We start from the raw sequence: 22072 nt of genomic DNA, 5'->3' as shown, positions 1-22072 counted from the left end.
AGGATGACATGACAGGTGCCTGATCGGCACTGTGACATTACACTGAGCAGCAGGCAGAAGCGGCCAGCATGGGGGACACCTCATGCAGTAGCAATCAGGCACTTGTCATGTTATCCTTGCACACAGCAGGTTTATTACCTGTGTGCAGGGATGACAAGACAGGTGCCTGATCGGCACTGTGACATTACACTGAGCAGCAGGCAGAAGCGGCCAGCATGGGGGACACATCGTGTAGTGGCGATCAGGCACTTGTCATGTCATCCTTGCACACAGCAGGTTTATTACCTGTGTGCAGGGATGACATGACAGGTGCCTGATCGGCACTGTGACATTACACTGAGCAGCAGGCAGAAGCGGCCAGCATGGGGGACACATCGTGCAGTGGCGATCAGGGACTTGTCATGTCATCCTTGCACACAGCAGGTTTATTACCTGTGTGCAAGGATGACAAGACAGGTGCCTGATCGGCACTGTGACATTACACTGAGCAGCAGGCAGAAGCGGCCAGCATGGGGGACACATCGTGCAGTGGCGATCAGGGACTTGTCATGTCATCCTTGCACACAGCAGGTTTATTACCTGTGTGCAGGGATGACATGAAAGGTATCTGATCGACACTATAACTGTACAATGAGCAGCAGGCAGAGGCGCCCAGCATGGGGACACATCATGTGTTGCAATATAAGACATCCCTGAAAATAAGCCCTAGCACACTTTTTGGAGCAAAAATTAATATAAGACACTGTCTTATTTTCGGGAAAACACAGTAGAATTCAGTAAATCATTTTCTTGTTTCAGAATCAGAAACACTTTCTATATTTTTATATTGCTGTATATTGATGTAGCCTTGCCCTCCCAGTGATGATTAGCCTAGCTATGTGGAATCCTCCTCCTCCCCCCCAAAGCCCCCCACCCCACGAGCATTCTGGGAGACCAAGCTTATTTTGAATTGGCATTGGAGCGCACAGTAAAAAAAAAAGTTCCATAGATATCACCTAACAGGACTAAAGATGTCGCCACCAGTGATAAATTTCAGAATGTAAATCAGTGAGAGGAAAGGAAAGGTTTTCCAATGGGTAAACATCAACTAAATAATTTTTAAATTAATATTGAAAAAAAAGCAATTTTATTACGTTATTTTCACTACAGTTCCTCTTTAAGGAAACTTTAAACAAAATTAAACCTGATTAGAGTCAAAGTGGCTCAGAGTATTATAGCTGTTCATTGTAATATCTCTGTAGGAGATTATAGGGAGGTGGCTTGCGAGGACAGCGTTGGGTTAGTTATGGTGAGCATGAGAGATTTGTTAAATAAAATCTATTCCTGGAATTAGGCATGAAAGCCCACAATTCCCCAGACAAAAAGTCAGGCAGACATGAGGCACTCTTGGAGACATCCATCTGTTTTCCAACCGTAACGGTAAATGATTAGATTGGCTGACATACAAACATTGGACATCTGTAGATGACTTTAAAGTAGCGTTTACCAAATCAGTCATCAGGCCCCAACAACATTGCATATTATGTGCCTATCCACACAGGTGCATAACCCACATCACTGAGACCTGTGCATATACTGTATGTGAGATCACCTGCAAAACCTGTCCTACTGTTGGGACAATTTCAAGAGATGCTGTCAAGTGTTTAACCTCTTGAGGACCTCAGTGTTAAACCCCCCTAATGACCAGGCGATTTTGTGTTACATGGGCCACTGCAGCTTTAAGGCCAAGCTGCAGGACCGCAAAACACAGCACACAAGTGACCCCCCCCCCCCTTTTGTCCCCACCAACAGAGCTCTATGTTGGTGGGATCTGATCGCCCCTGCAGTGTTGTTTTTTTTTATATATAAATCGTTTTTTGTTTTTTTTATTAAATGTTCGTATTTTTTTACATATTTCTTTCCCTCCCACCCCCCAGGCAGCCAACGGCGATCGGCTGTCATAGGCTTCAGCCTATGAGAGCCGATCACTCTCTTGTACCCCAGGGGGACAGCCGTGTCACACGGCTGTCCCCAGTACAGCGCTGCTGCAGATCGCAGCGCTGTACAATACAATCAAGCGGCGGTTTCGCCGTTACCGCTCGGAGACTGAAGGCGGAGCTTAGCTCCGCCCACCAAGCAGGAGATACGCGCGCAGCCTGCGCGCGATCTCCTGCAAATGCAAGCCCCAGGACTTTACACCAATCGGCGTTAGCTGATCCTGGGGCTGGCGTGACGCGGTCGGGAAATGGTTAAAAAAAGTGTTACATACTTAGTGGGATGCCTCTCGATCTAGCAACATGGAAATAATATGGCACAGCAGAACCTATGGATTAAAGCAGGATAAAACTCCGATATAACATTCAATAAGAAGTGTGTTTTCCTACTTTCTATTTACAGTTACCATATTTGCTTTTGTGCACAAGTATTCTTGTTAATTTACAAATTACAAGTTCCCAAAGTACAGTTTATCTGCTCTGAAAGCTGCCATTGCAATTTATTGCATCGCTGCTGTATTTATATATTAATACCTATCTACTGACCATTTCTTACATCTCTGTGCTTCTCCGCTCAGTGCAGTTCGGTTTCAGCAGCTGTTGGTTGTATACTAAATGTATCTAGCAATGCAATGTAAAGAAAACAAAAAGATAATGTTATCACCTCTTTGGATGTTGTCAGAAAGCAAGGAGCTTTTCACTGAAGAACAAAGTGCTGTGTTTAAGTGGTTGAATGCGGTTCTGGTACAATTTTTTTGTGGTAGTGGATTTTATGCTGTAAATAATCTTTTAGAGCACAGCAGAAATGCTGAGTTTCATACCACTTTAAGAGATAAAAACTAATGCTGGCCAGAGTGTACAAGGCAGATGAATGTGCGTGCATGATGAAATGATTTACAGTACATTGCCTGGATATATCCGTTTCCAAGTCCAGGGGTGAGTTGTATGGGTAGACACTTCTAGAACTGGCCTAAAATACCCATCCCAGCCAATCCTTATTTCGCCTGTGATCAGGGAGGTGTTGGTATTTACTGTGATCTGCCCAATTCTAGTCATATAACAGTGGGCAACCACATAACCAATACTTACCACAAATAATTGCATTTCACTGCCATGGTACTTTGGTTTGCCTGTGGCATCATCTGAAAGCCATCCAATTATCAGATAATGCCATAAAAATTACAGACCTTTAACAGCCAATTGAATGCCCAGAGACACATGCAAGAAAATATGCCAAGCAAATGTCAAGCAATGTTGAAAAAATACAGCCAAAATTCCTTCATCAGTAACAAGCAAGTAACATTCCCTGAAACTCGTGTTAAAAAAGGCAATCAGCAGTTCACAAATACCACAAAAAATCATGTGCAGTAAACAAAAGAAGAAAAAAACATTGTATCTGCGGATAATTTTAGTAGTCTGTAGATGGTAAGATGTTAGGCCTCTAGACCCGTGGTTCTCAAACTTTTTTGGGTGAGGGTGCCCCCGATGGCTTTGACATTTTTTCAAGGCACCCCTTGGCAAAAACAATTACCGAAATACTGTTATGATACTTATTAGGCAGCACCCACCTCCAAGTAGCTAGTCACGCTTATGAGGCAGAATCCCCTCTCCAAGTAGTCAACGACTGCCTGTCCATCTGTCCCCCACCTTGGCAGCAACCCCTCCCCCCTTCCAAATATTCAGCCACTCCCACATTAGGCAGCCTTACCCCCTCAAATAGTCAGTGACCCCCTTATTATGCAGTATGCATCCTGAATGAACATAAGGATACAGTCAATCTTGTAGAGTACATAGACATTTCCACATAGGGCCAGCCGTTAGTAACAACCCCTTTAATTATGCAGCATCACCTCACCAACCATTCCATATAAGTAACCCCCCATTAGCTGGACAAACATTTTCTTATCTATCCAGGCCAAGGTGCACTGATTCGTTGCTCCACCCCGATTCCTCTGATGTCCAACTTCAACCACGGCTGCCAGGATTAAAGGTTAACTGGTAATGTAGCTGCATTGTATATCAATGTGCGGTTGCTTTACCTGATGGCAATGCACAAAGGATGGGGATATATGCCGAGGCACCCTGGGAGGTGCTCGAGGCGCACGAGGGTGCCGCAGCACCCAGTTTGTGAGCCCCTGCTCTAGACTAAACCACATAAACAAAAGAGAGGGAGCACCGTTTCCAAAAAAGAGTATGCAGCGTGCCCAAGGTCTCTCCCCAGTGCCTCCTGGGAAGTGCAGTCCAGATAAAACAGAAAGGACCGGCACCGCTGTCTTGTATCAAAGCTCTTTTAATAGCACCAAAGTGGCAGCAGTGACAGACTGCTGTTTCGGTTTACACCTTTATCAAACTGCTCAAAGCCAACTTGGCTTTGAGCAGTTTGATAAAGGTGTAAACCGAAACAGCAGTCTGTCACTGCTGCCACTTTGGTGCTATTAAAAGAGCTTTGATACAAGACAGCGGTGCCGGTCCTTTCTGTTTTATCTAGACTAAACCACAGACATTGAAAAGTAATGCCTGCAGTGAACTACTGGCCCTGTAATGGCTGCCAAATGAGATTTCTCAAACCCATGCTGGGAAAAATTCGAGCCTCCTCTCCACCTAGAATAATGTAAGGATCCAACCACTATACAAACCACCATATAAAACATAAAGAGCTACACCATATAGACATTTTATGTAATGTTTTCACAACACTTTGAGAAATTTTAGATCATAACTAAGCAAGCACATCCCCCAAATAATTAGGCAGACATGTCCCTTATATAGCATAACTAAACTATGTACCCCAATAGCATAATGAAGCAATAGAGCTTGCCCATGGGATAGAAATAATTCAGGTTTCTATGCTAATTTAATGCAAACCATGCAGCTTCAAACGCCAGATCCACTTCCTGAGTATCGTGGCTAGCTAAATTCTGTGCTGGAATTATTTGTATCTTATCTTACTGACCATCCCAAATTCACTTCCTGTCTATTTTATATATCGATGTACAGAGGCGCCAAAAGGATAAAACACACTATGTTTGGGACATATGGTAATAGTGTCCCAAACAGGTGGCAGGATATATATTTTTATACACAGTTATCAACGTGTATCAACTACTGGTCTTTTTCTTATCTTAATAAGTTGTAAATGCAGAAATGTGTAAAAACCTGTAAAAAACATAAAACTGTACAATAAAGTGGATATGATTGTTTGCACAAGGAATACAAATGTATATACAAATGCATGTAAATAATATAAAAGTATATACAGATGTAAATAAGAATTTATACACTGCAAATTACAATAAATTAACAATAAATAGGGGGTGTAGATGACATAAAATCATAATAAAACAATGTAAAAACCAATAAGAAGAGAGCACTAAGAAGAGTACTAATATTTCACAGTTACCACAACTTCTGTCAACTCACTCACTAAGCAATATATTGTGTACTGTATCCCCCAATACAATACTACATCACTATATTTCCATCTTTACATAGAATATAAGTATACATATTCAGCGCTCTGATATGCTTTTTATCTCTGTCATTTATAGTGTGATACTCCTGTTGTTTAATGTCTGAGGAAGCGGGATCTTGCCTGTGAAACGCGTTACAGTTTTATCTCGGAGTATATGAATAAATTGTTTGACTTCAAGTGACAGCATCGTATTTATTTTAGAGTGGCTGGTCCACCACCACCACCTGAATATTTTAAACTTTTTAGTGTGTTTTATCCTTTTGGCGCCTCTGTACATCGATATATCCAGTTTTCCACCCTTGGTGGAGGGGTGATACACCCTCTTTTCCTCCTTCTACAGAGAGCGACATCTTAATCCTGAGTGGGGACAGGTCTAATCTCACCACCTGCTTATGCAGTGGTTGCCTGAGCGGTAACCCATGTTTGTAAGTATATTACTTGCTTGTCATTTTTTCCTCCTCGTTCCAATGCATACTACACTATACTGGGTTCTCGGTTTGTCTGTTTATTATACTGTCTATTTTGACTGGTCAAATTATTTTCTGCATGCAATTGGCATGAAACATGCATGCAAACCAGAAATATTTCCATCTCATTGACCATCTCTATTAGGCAGCTCTATCCACCAAATACCAATTAGGCAGCATGTACACCCAAGTTGCATAACAAACCAAGGAGGGCCTCAAAATAAAAATTAGCAGCATGACCCCTAAATAACATAATTAGGAAAGTATGTCTCAAAAATAATACAAGTAGGCTCTCTAACCTCTCCACCCACCTGCAAAAGAAAAAAAATGAAAACCCTAACCATATAGAGTAGGTACAGAGGCGCTTGGCACAGACCTGGACGGCTTTTAGTTATATGCTCCACCTTGACTGTCTGATGAAGCGGGGTCACACCTGTGAAACGCGTTACAAACCAAGAAATATATCAATAAATCGTATTGTTACACGTAAACACATTTGTCCTTTGGAGTAAGTAAGTCCATCACTGCCACTCCATGTTTTAAAAGTTTTATTATATTTTACCCTTTTGGCGCTGCTTTGCACATAATTCCAGTCCACCCTTGGTGGAGGGGTGACACACCCCTTTTTCCTATCTACAGAGAGCGACTTATTAATCCTGAGTGGGAACAGGTTGAATCTTTCCACCAGCATTTACAGTGTTTGCCTTGGCGGTAACCCTGGTTTGTGAGTAGAGATGGCCCGAACCTCCGATTTTCGGTTCCGGGTTCGCAAACTTCCGCAAAAGTTCGGTTCGTGCGAACTTTCGCGAACCGCAATAGACTTCAATGGGGAGGCGAACTTGAAAAACTAGAAAAAATTATGCTGCCCACAAAAGTGATGGAAAAGATGTTTCAAGGGGTCCAACACCTGGAGGGGGACATGGAGGAGTGGAATACATGCCAAAAGACCTGGGAAAAAAAATCTGGATTTGATACAAAGCAGCGTTTTAAGGGTAGAAATCACATTGAATGCTAAATTGCAGGCCTAAAGTGCTTTCACACATCTTGCATGTGTATACATCAATCAGGGAGTGTAATTTCCCTCCTCCTTCCTCCCTCCACCCTCTCTCTGATTTTGTCTTCCAGGGATTTGTAGGCTGTCAAAAGCAAGCTCACATACATTGGCCAGGAATCGAACCCAGGTCAACTGCTTGGAAGGCAGCTATGCTCACCACTATACCACCATTGGCCGGGAATCAAACCCAGGTCAACTAACATTACAGGCTGAAGCCAGCTATTTCATTCATCTCTTCAACTACAAGAAAGGCCCAGGAGTAGTCTTAGCTACTGTAATATCTATGTTACGGCAGGGCCCTTATTACACTTTCTCTTACAGGGCTATGGAAACCGTTTTGCCAATGTGATAAAGCGAGGTGCAAAAGTTGAAATCATGCCTAGCAGAGGATGGTTTAAATCCATCAACCTCTGGGTTATGGGCCCAGCACACTTCTGCTGCGCCACTCTGCAGTCTGCTTACATTTGTATACAATCTTCAAGTTTAAGAAGGGTACATTAGTTCCCTTCACAAAACACAAAAGGCAAGGTCGTCCCTGGGTGGGCTTGAACCACCAACCTTTCGGTTACCAGCCAAATGCACTCACCAATCGTGCCACAGAGACTGTGTATGTAGTTGCTGCTAAATGGCCATCTGGGGTTCTCTTCAGACAACTGTTGAACACAAAAGGCAAGGCAGTCCCTAGGTGGGCTTGAACCACCAACCTTTCGGTTAACAGCCAAATGTGCTAACTGATTGTGCCACAGAGACTGTGGCCTCGATTCATCAACACTTAGCACATTTGTTAATAACAGTTTGGTAAAATACAGAATTTGTTAACTTCATTTCAGGATTCATCAAAGTTATCTACAGCTGTTAGCGAACATTCGGTAACGATTCGGTAACGATTCGCTAAAACTGAATAAAGTGCAATTCATGAAAAAGAAAGTGGGCGTGGTTTAGCGTTACATTTAGGATTAGTTATCTCCTTCACTGCTCTGTCGTTATTCCTGTCAGATCATTGCTGACAGAGAAGATGGAGCCATTTGAAGTGGTTATGTATCAGCTGAGAGTGATTCAAAGGCGCAGAAGGGCAAGAATAAGGTCTGCAACCATATAAATTTGTAAGAGAATAGATTTATTTGCTATAACACGACATCTGCATTTCTCTTGAATCATCTTGTAAGAGAACACAGGCAGTGTCAGGGTTAACTAATTTGCTAGCTGCACTATAATTTTTTAGAAAAGGCTCCTATCAAATTGTGGGATTGTCCCAACCACTTTCAGAATCCTGGTCCAGGTGTTAAGCCCTATTCAAAATGTTGCTACGTAGTGCTCAAAGGACTGCCTTTTACCCACAATTCCATGGGAATCTTATGGCCTTGTGTTAAAGTACCACTGTAAAATGGAAATATCGACACGTTACCGAATGGTTACAGAATTGTTATCGAATTCACACCGAATGAGGAAAAACCTTGATGAATACAACTAGAAATCGCTAAACTTCGAAATCGGTAATTTAACAAACTGGAAAAAGTTATCTCAAAGAGAATGATGAATCGAGGCCGGTGTATGTAGTTGCTGCTAAATGGCTATCTGGGGTTCTCTTCGGACAACTGTTGAACACAAAAGGCAAGGCAGTCCCTGAGTGTGTTTGAACCACCAACCTTTTGGTTAACAGCCGAATGTGCTAACTGATTGCGCCACAAAGACTGTGTATGCAGTTGCTGCTAAATGACTTTATGGGGATGTATGTGTGTCTTTTGGAGGAAGGAAGTAAGTCTGGTCCACGAAGTTTAACACCACTTTTTCCTACAACGAAGCATTCACTGTGTGGCAGCAGAGTGGTGCAGTGGAAGTGTGCTGGGCCCATAACCCAGAGGTTGATGGATTGAAACCATCCTGCTAGGCATGATTTCATTTTTGCACCTCGCTTTATCGCATGGGCAAAATTGTTTCCATAGCTCGGTAAGAGAAAGTGTAATAAGGGCCCTGCCGTAACATAGATATTATGGTAGCTAAGACTACTCCTGGGCCTTTCTTGTAGTTGAAGAGATGAGTGAAATGGCTGGCTTCACCCTGTAATGTTAGATGACCTGGGTTTGATTCCCGGCCAATGGTGGTATAGTGGTGAGCATAGCTGGCTTCCAAGCAGTTGACCTAGGTTCGATTCCTGGCCAATGTATGGGAGCTTGCTTTTGACAGCCTACAAATCCCTGGAAGACAAAATCAGAGAGAAAGAGAGAGGGGGGAGGGAAGGAGGGAGAGGGAGGAGGGGAGGAGGGAAGGAGGGGGAAGGAGGGAGAAGGAGGAGGGAAGGGGGAACGGATGAGGAAGGTAAAAAAAAACACCACAAGAATAAGACTAGCTCTCAAAAGAGCTGTTGTGGGGTGCTATTTTAGGAATAACAATCAGCCAGGAGCAAGCTAACAAGCTTGCAAGAGCCCAACTAATCTTTCCCTATGAGAGTCTACCAGCAGCTTTCCCTTCACTAATTACTACAGGGACACGACGACTATAATGGCCTGCGTTGCCTGCCTTATATAAGGGGTGGGGTGGCTCCAGGAGATAGTGTAGCCTACAACGGGCCTGCTGACTGTGATGTAGACGGTCAAAGTTGATCCTAATGGTGCACTTTGGGGGCGAACCGAACTTCCGGGAAACCACCCAAAGTTCGCCTGGAACCGTTCGCTGGCGAACTGTTCGGGCCATCTCTATTTGTGAGTACAATTATACTTTCACACCAGTACAACCATATAGAAGTAGACGACTTTTTGTTACACAACTTCAGGTTTAGTGGATCTTACGGTATCCCCAGTAATGATACCTTTGTAAATCAGCCCCAAAATATAAAAACAAATATGCCCTTTTTCAAATATTACAGACACACTGCTGTCACAGCATTATATTAATTCCATTATAAAATATTTTCCTTGAATAAAAAAAATTGTAATAAATCCGTGCTATGTGACCTTAAAACAAGGAAGGGAGTGACATTAAAAATAAATATTATCAATAAAAAACCCACTTCCATGCTGTTCAGGAAGGGATTTTATCCTAGGGTTTATGTAGGGGAATGCAAGCAGCATGGGTGTGAAAAAATATATATACTAGCAACTCACCAATCAAACATTTACCCTTCGCCACTGGTGAAAGGCAACAAGATCTTTTTACAACGTCTCGTCTTTTTCAATAAATTTTGCATGAAAACATGTTACCCAAGCACAAAGTTGCCTGCTGTCGCATTGAAAGTATGATAAATGTTTAATGAAAACAACACCGCTCAGCTTGGTGTCAGACAACAGCTATCACACAGACCTGCTTTGATCTAAGCAGACACTTAAAAGGAGTTCTGAGAATGCTTTGCTCCACAGAACTCTATAACCTATATGCAAATAGCAGGGAATTAGCATAAATGACTTCCTGCTGCATAAAGAGGATGCAAGGGGAAAAAAATTATGACAAGCTCCAAATAAAAGCTAGTGTCTGCTGTCAGACTAGAAAAGTCTAGAAACCGTAGTTTGTTTGTGAAAATATGTTGTCACAGAGGAGATATACGAGTGCTCCCTGGATCAGGATCACCAGCTGTTGAACAAGACATGCTGGAACAGAAGGAGCACCTACTTTGACTGTCAGAGCTGTTCTGTGCAACCGCAGGGATTCCAACGTACAGCATACAGGCTAGATTATGCACCAAGCTTGTCATGTACTGTATACAAGATGCCTCCTGAGTCATTTGAATTCACCATACATAGGAAGATCTTGATACAGATCGGTCTATAAAATAAATAAAGGTCCTATACAGTGAAAGCACGTTGAGGTACAGAACATCTCAGAAGCCCTGAAACTATACTAAATAACTTTCTTTAGAAGTCTGGCATGTAATGCATCTTAGGTACTCAACACATGGGGGTTCTTGGGGGTTATTGCGATTGGTTAAGGGAGCACTTGATTCCATCATAGTCAATCTGTAAAAGTGAATTTTGGGATTAAATAAAATGTATAAATTGTACATAGAAAAGCCTGGATAAGTATGTTCGCTAATTAAAGATATAAAGCAATGTTTTCAAAAGTAGTTATGCACAAATACATAGTACTGTACTTCTACATCTTTTTGATATATATTTTTTTTACTTCTCACAGAATCAAGCATTTTTGGGCCATTCATATTGGCTATATATATTTCAAGGGGTACTTGAGATGATGTTCTATATTTCATGAAGGGGTACATGCTCTAAGAATGTTCTGCATAGCTCATGACTGCTGTCCTTTTGGAGTAACAGTCCTTCTGTGGGAATAAATTCCCCCCATTAAGAAAAGAAATACACTTAAAAAACAAACAAACAAACACAAAGTACGTGGATAAAATGTTCTTTAACCCCCCTGGCGGTCTATTAAAAACCGCCAGGGGGCAGCAGAGCAGGGTTTTTTTTTTAATTTGTTTTTTTTTTTTTAAATCATGTAGCGAGCCCAGGGCTCGCTACATGATAGCCGCTTCCCAGCGGCATCCTCCCACCCTCTTCGATCACCTCTGGCGATCTCCGATCAGGAAATCCCGTTCAAAGAACGGGATTTCCTGGAGGGCATCCCCCGTCGCCATGGTGACGGGCGGCATGACGTCATCGACGTTGTGACGTCATTGGGAGTCCCGATCTACCCCTCAGCGCTGCCTGGCACTGATTGGCCAGGCAGCGCACGGGGTCTGGGGGGGGGGGGGGAGGGCGGCGCGGCGAGTGGCGGACAATCGGCGCACTGCGGCAGCGATCAGAGTGCACACGCAGCTAGCAAAGTGCTAGCTGCGTGTTGCAAAAAAAATTATGCAAATCGGCCCAGCAGGGCCCGAGAAATCCCCCTGCGCGACATAGCCCGTGCTCAGCAGGTTAAATGTAAAATTAAAAGGTAAAATGGAAGGTTTTTTTAATATTGAGACACATTGTTAGCATGCATTTTTAATGTGCTATGAAAATGCCCTGGGGGCTAAAAATGGTGCTCAATTCAATTTAACAAGTAGGTACATTCTCGCCAACAGGATATGTTAATAAGGATGTTTTACTGTCTACAGCCTGTTATACAATCTAGGCTAGGTGGGATGACAAGTAGGAGGCTATCCAAATCTGTACACTACACACCAGCATGTAAATAGAAAGGGGCACCGGGCACATAGGTATTCACATTCAAGCTTATTAATCTATCAATTGGTTAAAAGCACACCACAGACATACACAGGACAGCAGTGAGGGTACAAGCAGCGGCCCGACAGCCGTTTCACAGTAACACATGCTTTAGCAGAGGCCCTATGCAGAGTGACACACCAGTGTAAGAATTTAAGTATTATATGATTGAATTCGTAGGCCTCAGTTACCTAAAGTGAGTTTAGTTAAAAGACTTGATTTGCGGAGTCTCCCTTTAAGCAGCATTTCTAGAAACACTGGAACATGGTTTTGTGTCTTACACAAAACCAGCCAAGGCTGTATCAGAGATATCCAGTATAGAGGCCAGACTAGCTGGCGACGAACAACATAAATATGAGCAATTATGAAAATATTCTTACAAGAACATTAAACAAATGAACATGGTTAAACTGTGATGACGCCTAAGAAGTTCTATCTCCTATGCTGCTTGCTTTGATGAGAGTTAAGTTATCACACTTCCTGTGATATGGTGCTGAACGACGGTGTAGTGTTGTTGCCAATAGCAACCAACGTATAGATTCTTACAACCAGCATGTGAAGTATTGGGTGCTTATGCCTACCTACTCATTGGCTTGGATGATGTTCTCTCTGTTGAACCACTCTGACCTACATGTGTGACACAGACTGGAGCCAACTGCACAGAGCAGTGCATGATCAGTCAAGACAAGACAGTCCTGGCAGACTCAAAGCAACAGAGCTGCAGCCACTAGGGCACACTCTATAGGCAGTAGCAGTGTTAGGGAGTCTTGCCCAAGGTGTTCTCACTGAATAGTCCACTCACACTCCCTGTAAATTCGGACCCCTCACCCACTGTGCCCTGCATGCTAAGTCCATCGCACTCCCTGTAATTTTGCACCACTTGCACGGCTGTGCCCTGCATGCTCAGTCCATTGCACTCCCTGTAATTTTGCACCACTCGCCCGGCTGTGCCCTGCATGCTCAGTCCATTGCACTCCCTGTAATTTTGCACCACTCGCCCGGCTGTGCCCTGCATGCTCAGTCTATCGCACTCTTTGTAATTTTGCATCCCTCACCAGGCTTTGCGAAACAGCCACAGCAAGAAGCCTTGTGGGCATGTGTACTTGAGAAGAACAAGTCTACATGCAAGTAAGAAAATAAAATAAAGTGTAGATAGATAGATAAATACAAGACTTCCTCCCCAAGACAACTGTTTCTAACCCATCCATTACTTTAAGCTTTTAAATGTTGCTAATACAGACATTTCCATTGCACATTATACACAGGGTAAAGGGTACATCTTTAGTTATCATTCCTACAAGAAACTGTATTTAAAGACTGCTCCAAAGAAGCTTCCTCATTATTGATACTGTTTATTTTACCCGAATGAGAAGGTGACTGGGTAATCCTTCAAGAGACTGCACCAATACAGCCAGCCCTGATAATGTGATAAAAGGAAAACAGATGAACAGCTACAGACTTCTGATTTAAATAATTCTATAGGGTCTAGGTAGAAGTTTCCATGAATTTATACAAGAAAAATTTATCCAAGGCGCATTCGTAATAACTAACAACATCAAGAGTCAGAGATTTGTGGTCATAGTTTTCCCTAAAACGAAGGAGGTCTCGGCTCTATTGGATGAAATTATGCTATTTTATATCCACACTCGGAGATGGCCTTCACCAATCATATTGAATTGCTAATACCTCTATGTTTAAAATGAGTAACAACCACATTACCATGATACAAGTTCTTCACTCCAGTTTAAATCAAACTTCATCCCCACAAAAAGAGGAGAACCTCATACAGATTTTGTATGGAAGCCATCGAGATAAAATATGTACGCTCTGGCCAAGGTTTGTGGATGGTGAGCTCTCTGAGTCAGATTTGTATGCTTAACACTGCGCTAGCCATGATCACAAGCAATCACGGACAAAAGAGGAGTCCTGTCACAGCATGTAAGGAGAAAAGGCTGAAAGGAACATCATTATTTATTTCATGGGTGATCACTATTGACAAAGCAAATTAAAGTAACCAAGCTTAAAAATCTAATAGAAAAGACACGCAGAAAAAGAGGATGGAAATTTGATTAACAGTTGAATGGAAACTTTCAATATTTAAAGTAACACTTAAAGGTAAATGCTACTATTTTAATAAAATGGCTATTAACAGATATCATTGGTGCACAAGTATTATCAGTTTAATGTTGCTAAAAAGCTTAGCATGTTTGCTAGATTTTCATCACGGAAAATTATTGTTCCTGAAAGTTTTGACTAGTAAGGTGAATTGGAAAATTGCTTTATTTAAAGCGGCAGGCTCAGCCATACTATGCCAGGAAAAAAAAACACATATATAAGTAGATAACTAATTGTTCTACTTACATAACAGATGTATTGTACTGTCCACATTTTGATTTCAGGGAATTTTATATAGTAAATAAAGACAATTCTGTTGTAGGCATTTTACATTTTAATTTCCTCTGACTATAGCCAAATCTGATGTAATTTTCTCCCTTACTCTTTTTTCTCATAGAATCTGCTCTGTCCCAGCTGCTTGCTTTGTAAACATGTGAGCACAGCAAGATCAGATTTCACACAGCTTCATACTGAACTGCCCTCAGCCAATCAGTGAGGAGCAGGAATAGGGGAGGGGTAAAGACAAGCTTTGTTCTCGTCTGCAAATAAAGCCAGGTTGACACACAACATTTATTACAGCATTAACTTTTCTGATTAGAATGGGGTGCTTGCAATGCAGGGTGAGGTTCCAGGCTACATAATAAACACAGAGCAGAAGGTAAATGTTATTTAATTTTGTGGCCGACAATCCCTCTTTAAGCATTTTTAGTAGATACGGGACGAATCCCAAAATTTCCTTGACTACAATTCCAAAAAAGATTCTCAGATCTTTTGAATCTCGAATCTAACGAATCTTGTTCATACGAATTGTGTGATCTGTGTAAGAATAGTAGTTAGACTTAGAATATACTAAGTCTAACTACTATTCTTACACAGATCACACATTTCTTATGAACAAGGATTCATAAGAGTCAAAAGATTCAAGAAAATTGAGAATCTTGTTGGATTCCGATTCGAGGAAATAAAAGATTCATCCCATCTCTTATTTTGAGTTATCTGCTTTCTAACAGAATAAAAAAACAAACATTTCCTCCTTCCAAGCAAGTAGAAGCAAGTAAATAGGTAGGATGGATATCCCTCAGCAGGTGTTAAAAACAGTAACTGTACCTTCGCATAGACATATTAGAAATGCATTCTAAAGGAGCCCATACACACTTATTAATTTGGTCACGCTTATCTGAATTGATTTTCCAAAATGATTTCTTTTCGATTGATTTTGACCTGAAATCAATTGAAAGTATCGATCAGACTGGATGGAAGATTCAGAATTGCTCATAGTGTTGCACTGCATCAGATAGCAACACTGCAGTTCAATCAATTTCCAATATCTTCCCTGTTAGAATGTATCTGTGCTGTGTGTGGTAGGAATAGATTCCTCTTTGAATTGATTCTGATCAGAGAGAAATCAATTATTTTGCTACACCCGGTGGCAATCCATAAGTGTAGGGGTACCTTGATCCTCTTGAATGCTCCTGCTCCTACTAAGGCCTCGATTCATAAAGCATTTCCGCATGCGGGAATGCTGAAAGCAGATGACTTTACCGACAACTTAGCAAAATGTGTATTCATAAAGGCTTTTTCCGCATGAAAAGCCGACATTCGTGAGCAGAGCGAGAAATCACCGCCTTGTGCCGTGATTATGTCAAGTATCAAAATGCCCATTCATAAAAATTACCGCAAGCGGGATGCGGCCGGGGATTACCGCTACCTCGGGATGTAGCGATAACCACGTGCAAGTGAATGGGACTTACCTCCCAAGCAGCAGCACTGAGAGGAGTGCACGGAGGGACTCCGGCAGCTTCCTACGTTTCCGCATGCCTTCCGCCAGCCTAGAGCGGGAGATCTCCGCTCTGTTATCGCAACTGACAAAATTTTATGAATGACCACCCAGAAGTGTGAAATACCGTGCGCGGAGTTTTCCAGCACGGATTTCATTACCCGCACACACTTTCATGAATCGAGGCCTAAGTGTGCATCTGTAGGCAATGAGAGCTGTATGAAGTAAAGACAAAGACAAACACTTATATAGCGCTTTTCTCCTGGTGGACTCAACGCGCCAGAGCTGCAGCCACTAGGACACGCTCTATAGGCAGTAGCAATGTTAAGGAGACTTGCCTAAAGGTCTCCTGCTGACTAGGTACTGGCCGAGATTCGAACCCTGGTCTCCCATGTCAGAGGCAGAGCCCTTAACCATTACACTATCCAGCCACTACAGTACATACAAACATCCAAGGGTCAACAGTTTTTCAAAATAGATTGTGTAGGTAAGCTCTCATACTACATGGAACTGGCCAAATTGGCCAATTAAAATTGGCTAAAGGGAGTGGTGGTGTTGGATGTAAAAAAAAAAACCTCTGCTTTTTAAGTCACACGACCACCAATGCTTGAGGCTGAGGACACCTGGGAGATGGTCTTGAGGGTCTGGGGGCAAACCGAAAACTGATGAAGGCATACAGGATAACTGTACACTTTAAGTACAACAGTCCTTTGACTTTAGCTGCAGACTCATCTGTGGCTTGCTGTATAAATAATATCTCAATACATGTGGCATAAAGGTCTCAACGACGAGGACAAAACATTTGCAGCCCGATTTTCTCCAGTAGGACCCAAATGGTATTAGGTGATAGGAAAAACTGTAACAGGTCTGGTGTACTTTTGCCTAGTGTCTTAAAATATGTATTTTATTAACATGTTTTTTGTTCATCCCCTATTTACATTAAGTGCAGTCTCTATGTGGAACAATGCAGTAGAGGGTGCATCTTGTGCAATGTAGGCCTGCCTTGAATAACCTTTCAAGGATGTGTACTGTTGCCCTGGATGTCAAATTAAACAGTGTACAGAGGTAAAGCGTTGGACAGAATACCTATTGTAGGGTCCAGTGTTTATTTATTTTTTTAAATACCATACAGAGGGCATTTGGGAGTATGATGAACAATCTCACTTTTGAACTTCTAAGATAAAGCAATGAATTTCTTTGGACTGGGCACTGAATAACAATACAACTTATTTTTAACGTTAAGAAGTTATGTGTCCTAATGTTTTTTGATGCAAAAGTTTCAATTAATTACAAAATTAATTCTAAGACTGTGCAAGTTAAGTACAAATGCTAGGCTTACAGATCATTACAGCACAGTCACAACTCAGGATAAGCATTGGGCAGGTTCAGTATGAAAACAAACACTCCTGGGAAGCCCTTATTCAAAATCGAGTTTTCTCCCAGGAATTAATTTTTCATAACTACAAAATAACTTTTATTTTTAGCAATCTTTTAAATCCGTTATAAGGTCAATGGAAAAAAAAACCCAGAAGATAGCAATTTCATGGTAGCAACAATGTTTTAACTCCAAACTTATAGCATTACAGAAGTAAAATGATAATACAGTCACTGACCACTGCTGCTAGATTTTTCTTTGTGAAATAGCTCAACAGTGGTTTACTAAAAGATGAAATAAAAAGGGACTGCAGTATTCATGCTTGCTATTTCTGCATTGCCCTGCATGCCTTCCAGCCAGCACTGCTATTTTCTATAGTACAGTGTATCCAGAGATTTGCCCCTTCATAGATGTATTATATGTCAGAGCTTTAGCTCTTCTCCTGCTTCCATTAGATGCCATCTTACTATACAGTACATGAAAACTATGTGCATCGGCATGTGTATGCTCTGCCTGACCTTCATGGTAGGGAGGTAGGACGGTCCTTAAGTTGGAGACCAGCCACAGTCCTGGTTCTGACAAAAAAATAAAATAAAGCTAGGTGTCTGGGAAGGGGGAAGCCTAATATCCAAGAATGGCAGGGCAGTACTTAACTGTAGCATTTTGTCTATCAAGCAATCTGCACTAGTCCTGGTCGTAACAAAAACTGTAAAAATGTTACATTTTTTGCAATACTAGCCATTTAAGAATGAAAACCTTACAGCGTACTTGAACTAAGTAGAAATATATACGAGGTGTCCATTCCTGTGGCTTCTTCAGTGCCTCTATAAACTCTGTGGCCCCTGAGGTTTGCCAGTCTCCACTCTGTCTTGACGGAGCAAGGGTGCACACTCTGTCCTCTCTATATGCCTTCTTTAAATCCACTCTCAAACAGCTGTGCACAGCAGCCGTGCCCAGGAAGCATTCTGGCCATGCGCGATTTAGAACCATTTGTAACTGCACATGCCCAGAATGCTCCTGGTCATAGCTCCTGCGCATAGCTGTGGGGAGTGCACATAAAGATAGTGTGCAGAGTGAACAGAGTAGGAGTTCTTCAGGGATGAGTCGGGGCAAAGCTCCAAGATGGCAGGGAGGCCTGCAAATCTTAGGCAGGGGTAGGGGCATTGAAGAAGCCCAAGGTATGGCTACCTCATATATATTTTTGTTTCAGTTTAAAGAGAACCTGTACTAAGTAAAATTATTTAAAATAAACACATGAGGTAACTTCAAATGAACATTACATAGTTACCTTGCCATCAGTTCTTCTAGAAAGCTCACCATTTTCTTCTGACAATGATCCCTTCCAGTTCTGACAACATTTTGTCAGAACTGAAATATATCAGTTGCTGTCAGTTACAGCTGAGAGGAGAACTGATGTGTCCATGTTTCCCTATGGCTCAAGTGGGCGATATTACAGTTTAACTGTGTGCTGACCAGAAAGCTGTTATGGGGTAATGGCCATTTTCAAAATGGAGGATGGAGAATTCCATTGATCACAGTGGACAAACAAGACACAGGAGAGGCAAAAGAGATTAAGGAGTAGACTACACTGCAGGTAAGTATGACTTGTGTATGGTTATTTTGACTTTTAAGTTTCAGTACAGGTTTTCTTTAAGTGTGTTTTAAGGTTTTTTTATTGTTTTTATGCCTTTTAGTCCCCAGCACTGTTCAAAAGCCGGGTTACTTTATGCCAATTCCATTTCTGTAGGTTAGAGTCCCTTGGATCTCCGAAGGCAACTCTGTAAGCATTACAAAAATTATGTGTGTGGAGCTGGAGCTCATAGCATGTGTAAGGAGTAGAGATCGGCCAAACTGTTCTGCCAGCGACTAGTTTGCGTCGAACAAGGGGTGTTCAAGTTCACCCCCTCAGGCGAATACATGCAGTGTTCGACTCGCCCCCATACATTATAATGGAGCCAAACTTTAACCCCTCACCCCAGAGTCAGAAGACACACGGCAGCCAATCAGCTATCCCTCCCACCTAGACCCCCCCACGACCTATCAGAAAGCCAGCACAGCAGCCATTTTGCAGTCTGTGTTTGGCTTCTGTGCTAGGCAGATGATGGACAGCGTGTTGCTGACAGGGAGAGAGTTAGGTAGGCATGTGTTCTGTGTCCTCAGTGCAGATTCTTGCTGCTACCCCATTGTCCTGAACAGCTAAGGCCTTCTTAGGGCTAATACATTGTTTTTCCTGCTATTGTATTGTTCTTCTGTGGCCAGATTAATAGAAGATTAATTAAGATTAATGGAATCGATCCAAAAAAATGGATAGATTTGATTGATATCATGAATGGGGAATGGATCATCCAAAGAATTGTATCATTAATGACCACCTTTATTAGAATAGGTGGTGCTGAAGAGGTCAATTACTGTGAACCAACAGTTCTGGTAGTGTGTAGTAGAACTGTCTAACAACAACAGTCACTTAAACACACAATAGCAGGCCACATCATTTAACGTATGAAGGCCACCTAGTGCTTGCTAAGGCATGTTGTGCATAAAAGTTACCCATCTTCAGCCACAACAATCATTATGAATTTCAAAACTGCCTCTAAAAGCAACATCAGTGAGCTTCAAGAACAGTAATTCTGTGGCCTAGCAGGTGGAACCTAGCCTAGATTTACAATATTCAATGCCAAACGTTGGCTGGAGTGGTGTAAAACACGCCATAAAGATAAATCATGCTTTGCCATTTGGGAGCCTGATGCATGAATTTTAGTTTGGCAAATGACACGCCAATATTTCTCCAAGGTGCCTACTGTGAAATGTAGTGGTAAAAGAGCAATGGTCTTTTGCCATGTAAATGTATGTATCCACATACCACCAATTCACAGTATGAAGAATAGGGTTCCATTATCAGTAGATCCAGATATATTGGCAATCAGTGAGCACACCCACAAAAACACTTTCACCTTTTTTGTCTCAAAATCTCCATAGGATGACAATAGGATGGAGATAATGAGTAGATGGCCAAGAAGAAATTTATAGGACAAACCGGTGTGATTGTAAGGGTAAATTACAAAGGCCTGTCTATGTCTACATAAAAAATATGAGGAAGACAGAAAAAAAAAATATGGTAGGTGAACAAACACCGGAGGAGGATAATACATAACACAGAAACCAGGTAGAGAGATCAGGGCATTGAGATTATTTCCTATTGAGTTAAAATACGACTTTTTCTTTCATAAAAATAAAAAAGGTCAGCACTACACTGTGTTTTCTTGCTTTAGGCTGCTTGCACACCAAGACGTTACAGGCGCACGTTAGTGCGCCTGTAACGCTCCCCCAACGCACAGCAATGTAACACAAGTGGGCTGTTCACACAGCCCACGTTGCGTTACATGTAACGCTGCACGTTCTGTGCAAAGTGCAGCATGCTACGGCGTTGGAGCGGCTATAGCCGCGTTAGACTGTTTGCACATGCGCAGTGGGGGGCGGAGAGGAGGCGGGGAGAGCCAGCTACAGTAGCCGCGCACATGGCTACTTAATATTCACTGCACTGGCGGGCGCTGATTGGCCGGCGGGACCACGTGATGCGGAGTGTCTCGCTCCGCATCACGTGGTCCCGCTGGCCAATCAGCGCCACTCTGGGAGATATTATGGGCATCGAGCAGCCTAACGCGGCTCACTCTACCGTCGGCTTTTGCAGCACCATACGTTGTGTTAGGTGCACGTTATGCGACCTTAACGTGCCACCTAACACAACGTCTTGGTGTGCAAGAAGCCTTAAACTACAGATGTGCTTATTTCTACAGCAGAAGTCAGACATGTTAGGCCACTCATCTCATTCTGAGAAATGATTTTTAAATCAGTTTCTTCTCTCTGAGTCAAAGCTATTGACCTTTGCAAGTCAGTCTTCCTTCTAGTTAGTTGATCCTTCCTACTGGTTATTTGATTCTCAAACCGAAAGAGAACAGCAACTGCTTATGACAGCACATGTGGACTCTCTTCCCCCTCTCTTTTTCTAATTTCCTTTCTCTCTGTTTACAGACCAGCTCATACGCTACAATTTACCATTTCTTCTTTAATACAGGGCTGTTTCAATAAAATAATGGTGATGCTGCTTTATGAAATGCACCAAGGACACAGCAAAGACAAAAATGCAGCTGCAAAAGATCCCCTAAATTGAACACACTGTTAACTGCTGAATAACATTCACATGCAGTGGACAAACAGGAACCGTGAAGTGACCACTGAACGTGATAAAAGTGGAACTAAGGTACGTCTACAAGATGAGGAGCTAAATATCGACAGTTGCACTTTTACATTAATGATTCAATTATGAATCCAAGATGACAACATCAACCGCAGAGCTTGACTTTATACAAACAGTTCACTATAGCAAGTTCATATTTTTCTGACCTTTAATTTCGAATGATAACACCTACCCAGGTTTAGAAGAGGATTCCTTTTCTTTCCCTCTCTCTTTATCTCTCGTTTTCCCCTTAACTCTTCCTTTTCCCCGGTCTCGTTCATAGGACTTGCTTCGGGATCTTCTGCGGCTGGATCGCTCACTGCTACGGCTACGAGACCGTTTGCGTTGTCTTGATCGAGATCTGTTTAAGCAAGAAAACAAGTATAACTTTATTGTATATCGCTTTACTCTTTCTTAGTCATACCTATTTTTATGGAGTCTGTATTTTCTGTATC

General features: G+C 42.2%; 1 protein-coding gene and 1 non-coding gene across 2 annotated transcripts in view; both read right to left on the bottom strand.

Annotated features, from left to right (window-relative positions):
- RSRC1 (arginine and serine rich coiled-coil 1) overlaps positions 1–22072 on the bottom strand; it is a 370688-nt gene that overhangs the window by 289401 nt on the left and 59215 nt on the right. Inside the window, exon 4 of the mRNA XM_068279276.1 lies at positions 21811–21978. Coding sequence (XP_068135377.1) covers positions 21811–21978 — 168 coding nt within the window. The remainder of the gene's footprint in view (positions 1–21810; positions 21979–22072) is intronic.
- On the bottom strand, positions 7497–7570 carry TRNAT-GGU (transfer RNA threonine (anticodon GGU)). Its single transcript has one exon. It is a non-coding gene; the product is annotated as a tRNA-Thr (tRNA).

Source organism: Hyperolius riggenbachi, chromosome 4, assembly GCF_040937935.1.
Source record: "Hyperolius riggenbachi isolate aHypRig1 chromosome 4, aHypRig1.pri, whole genome shotgun sequence".
Classification (NCBI taxonomy): Eukaryota; Metazoa; Chordata; class Amphibia; order Anura; family Hyperoliidae; genus Hyperolius; species Hyperolius riggenbachi.
This window is presented reverse-complemented; position numbering and strand designations above follow the sequence as displayed.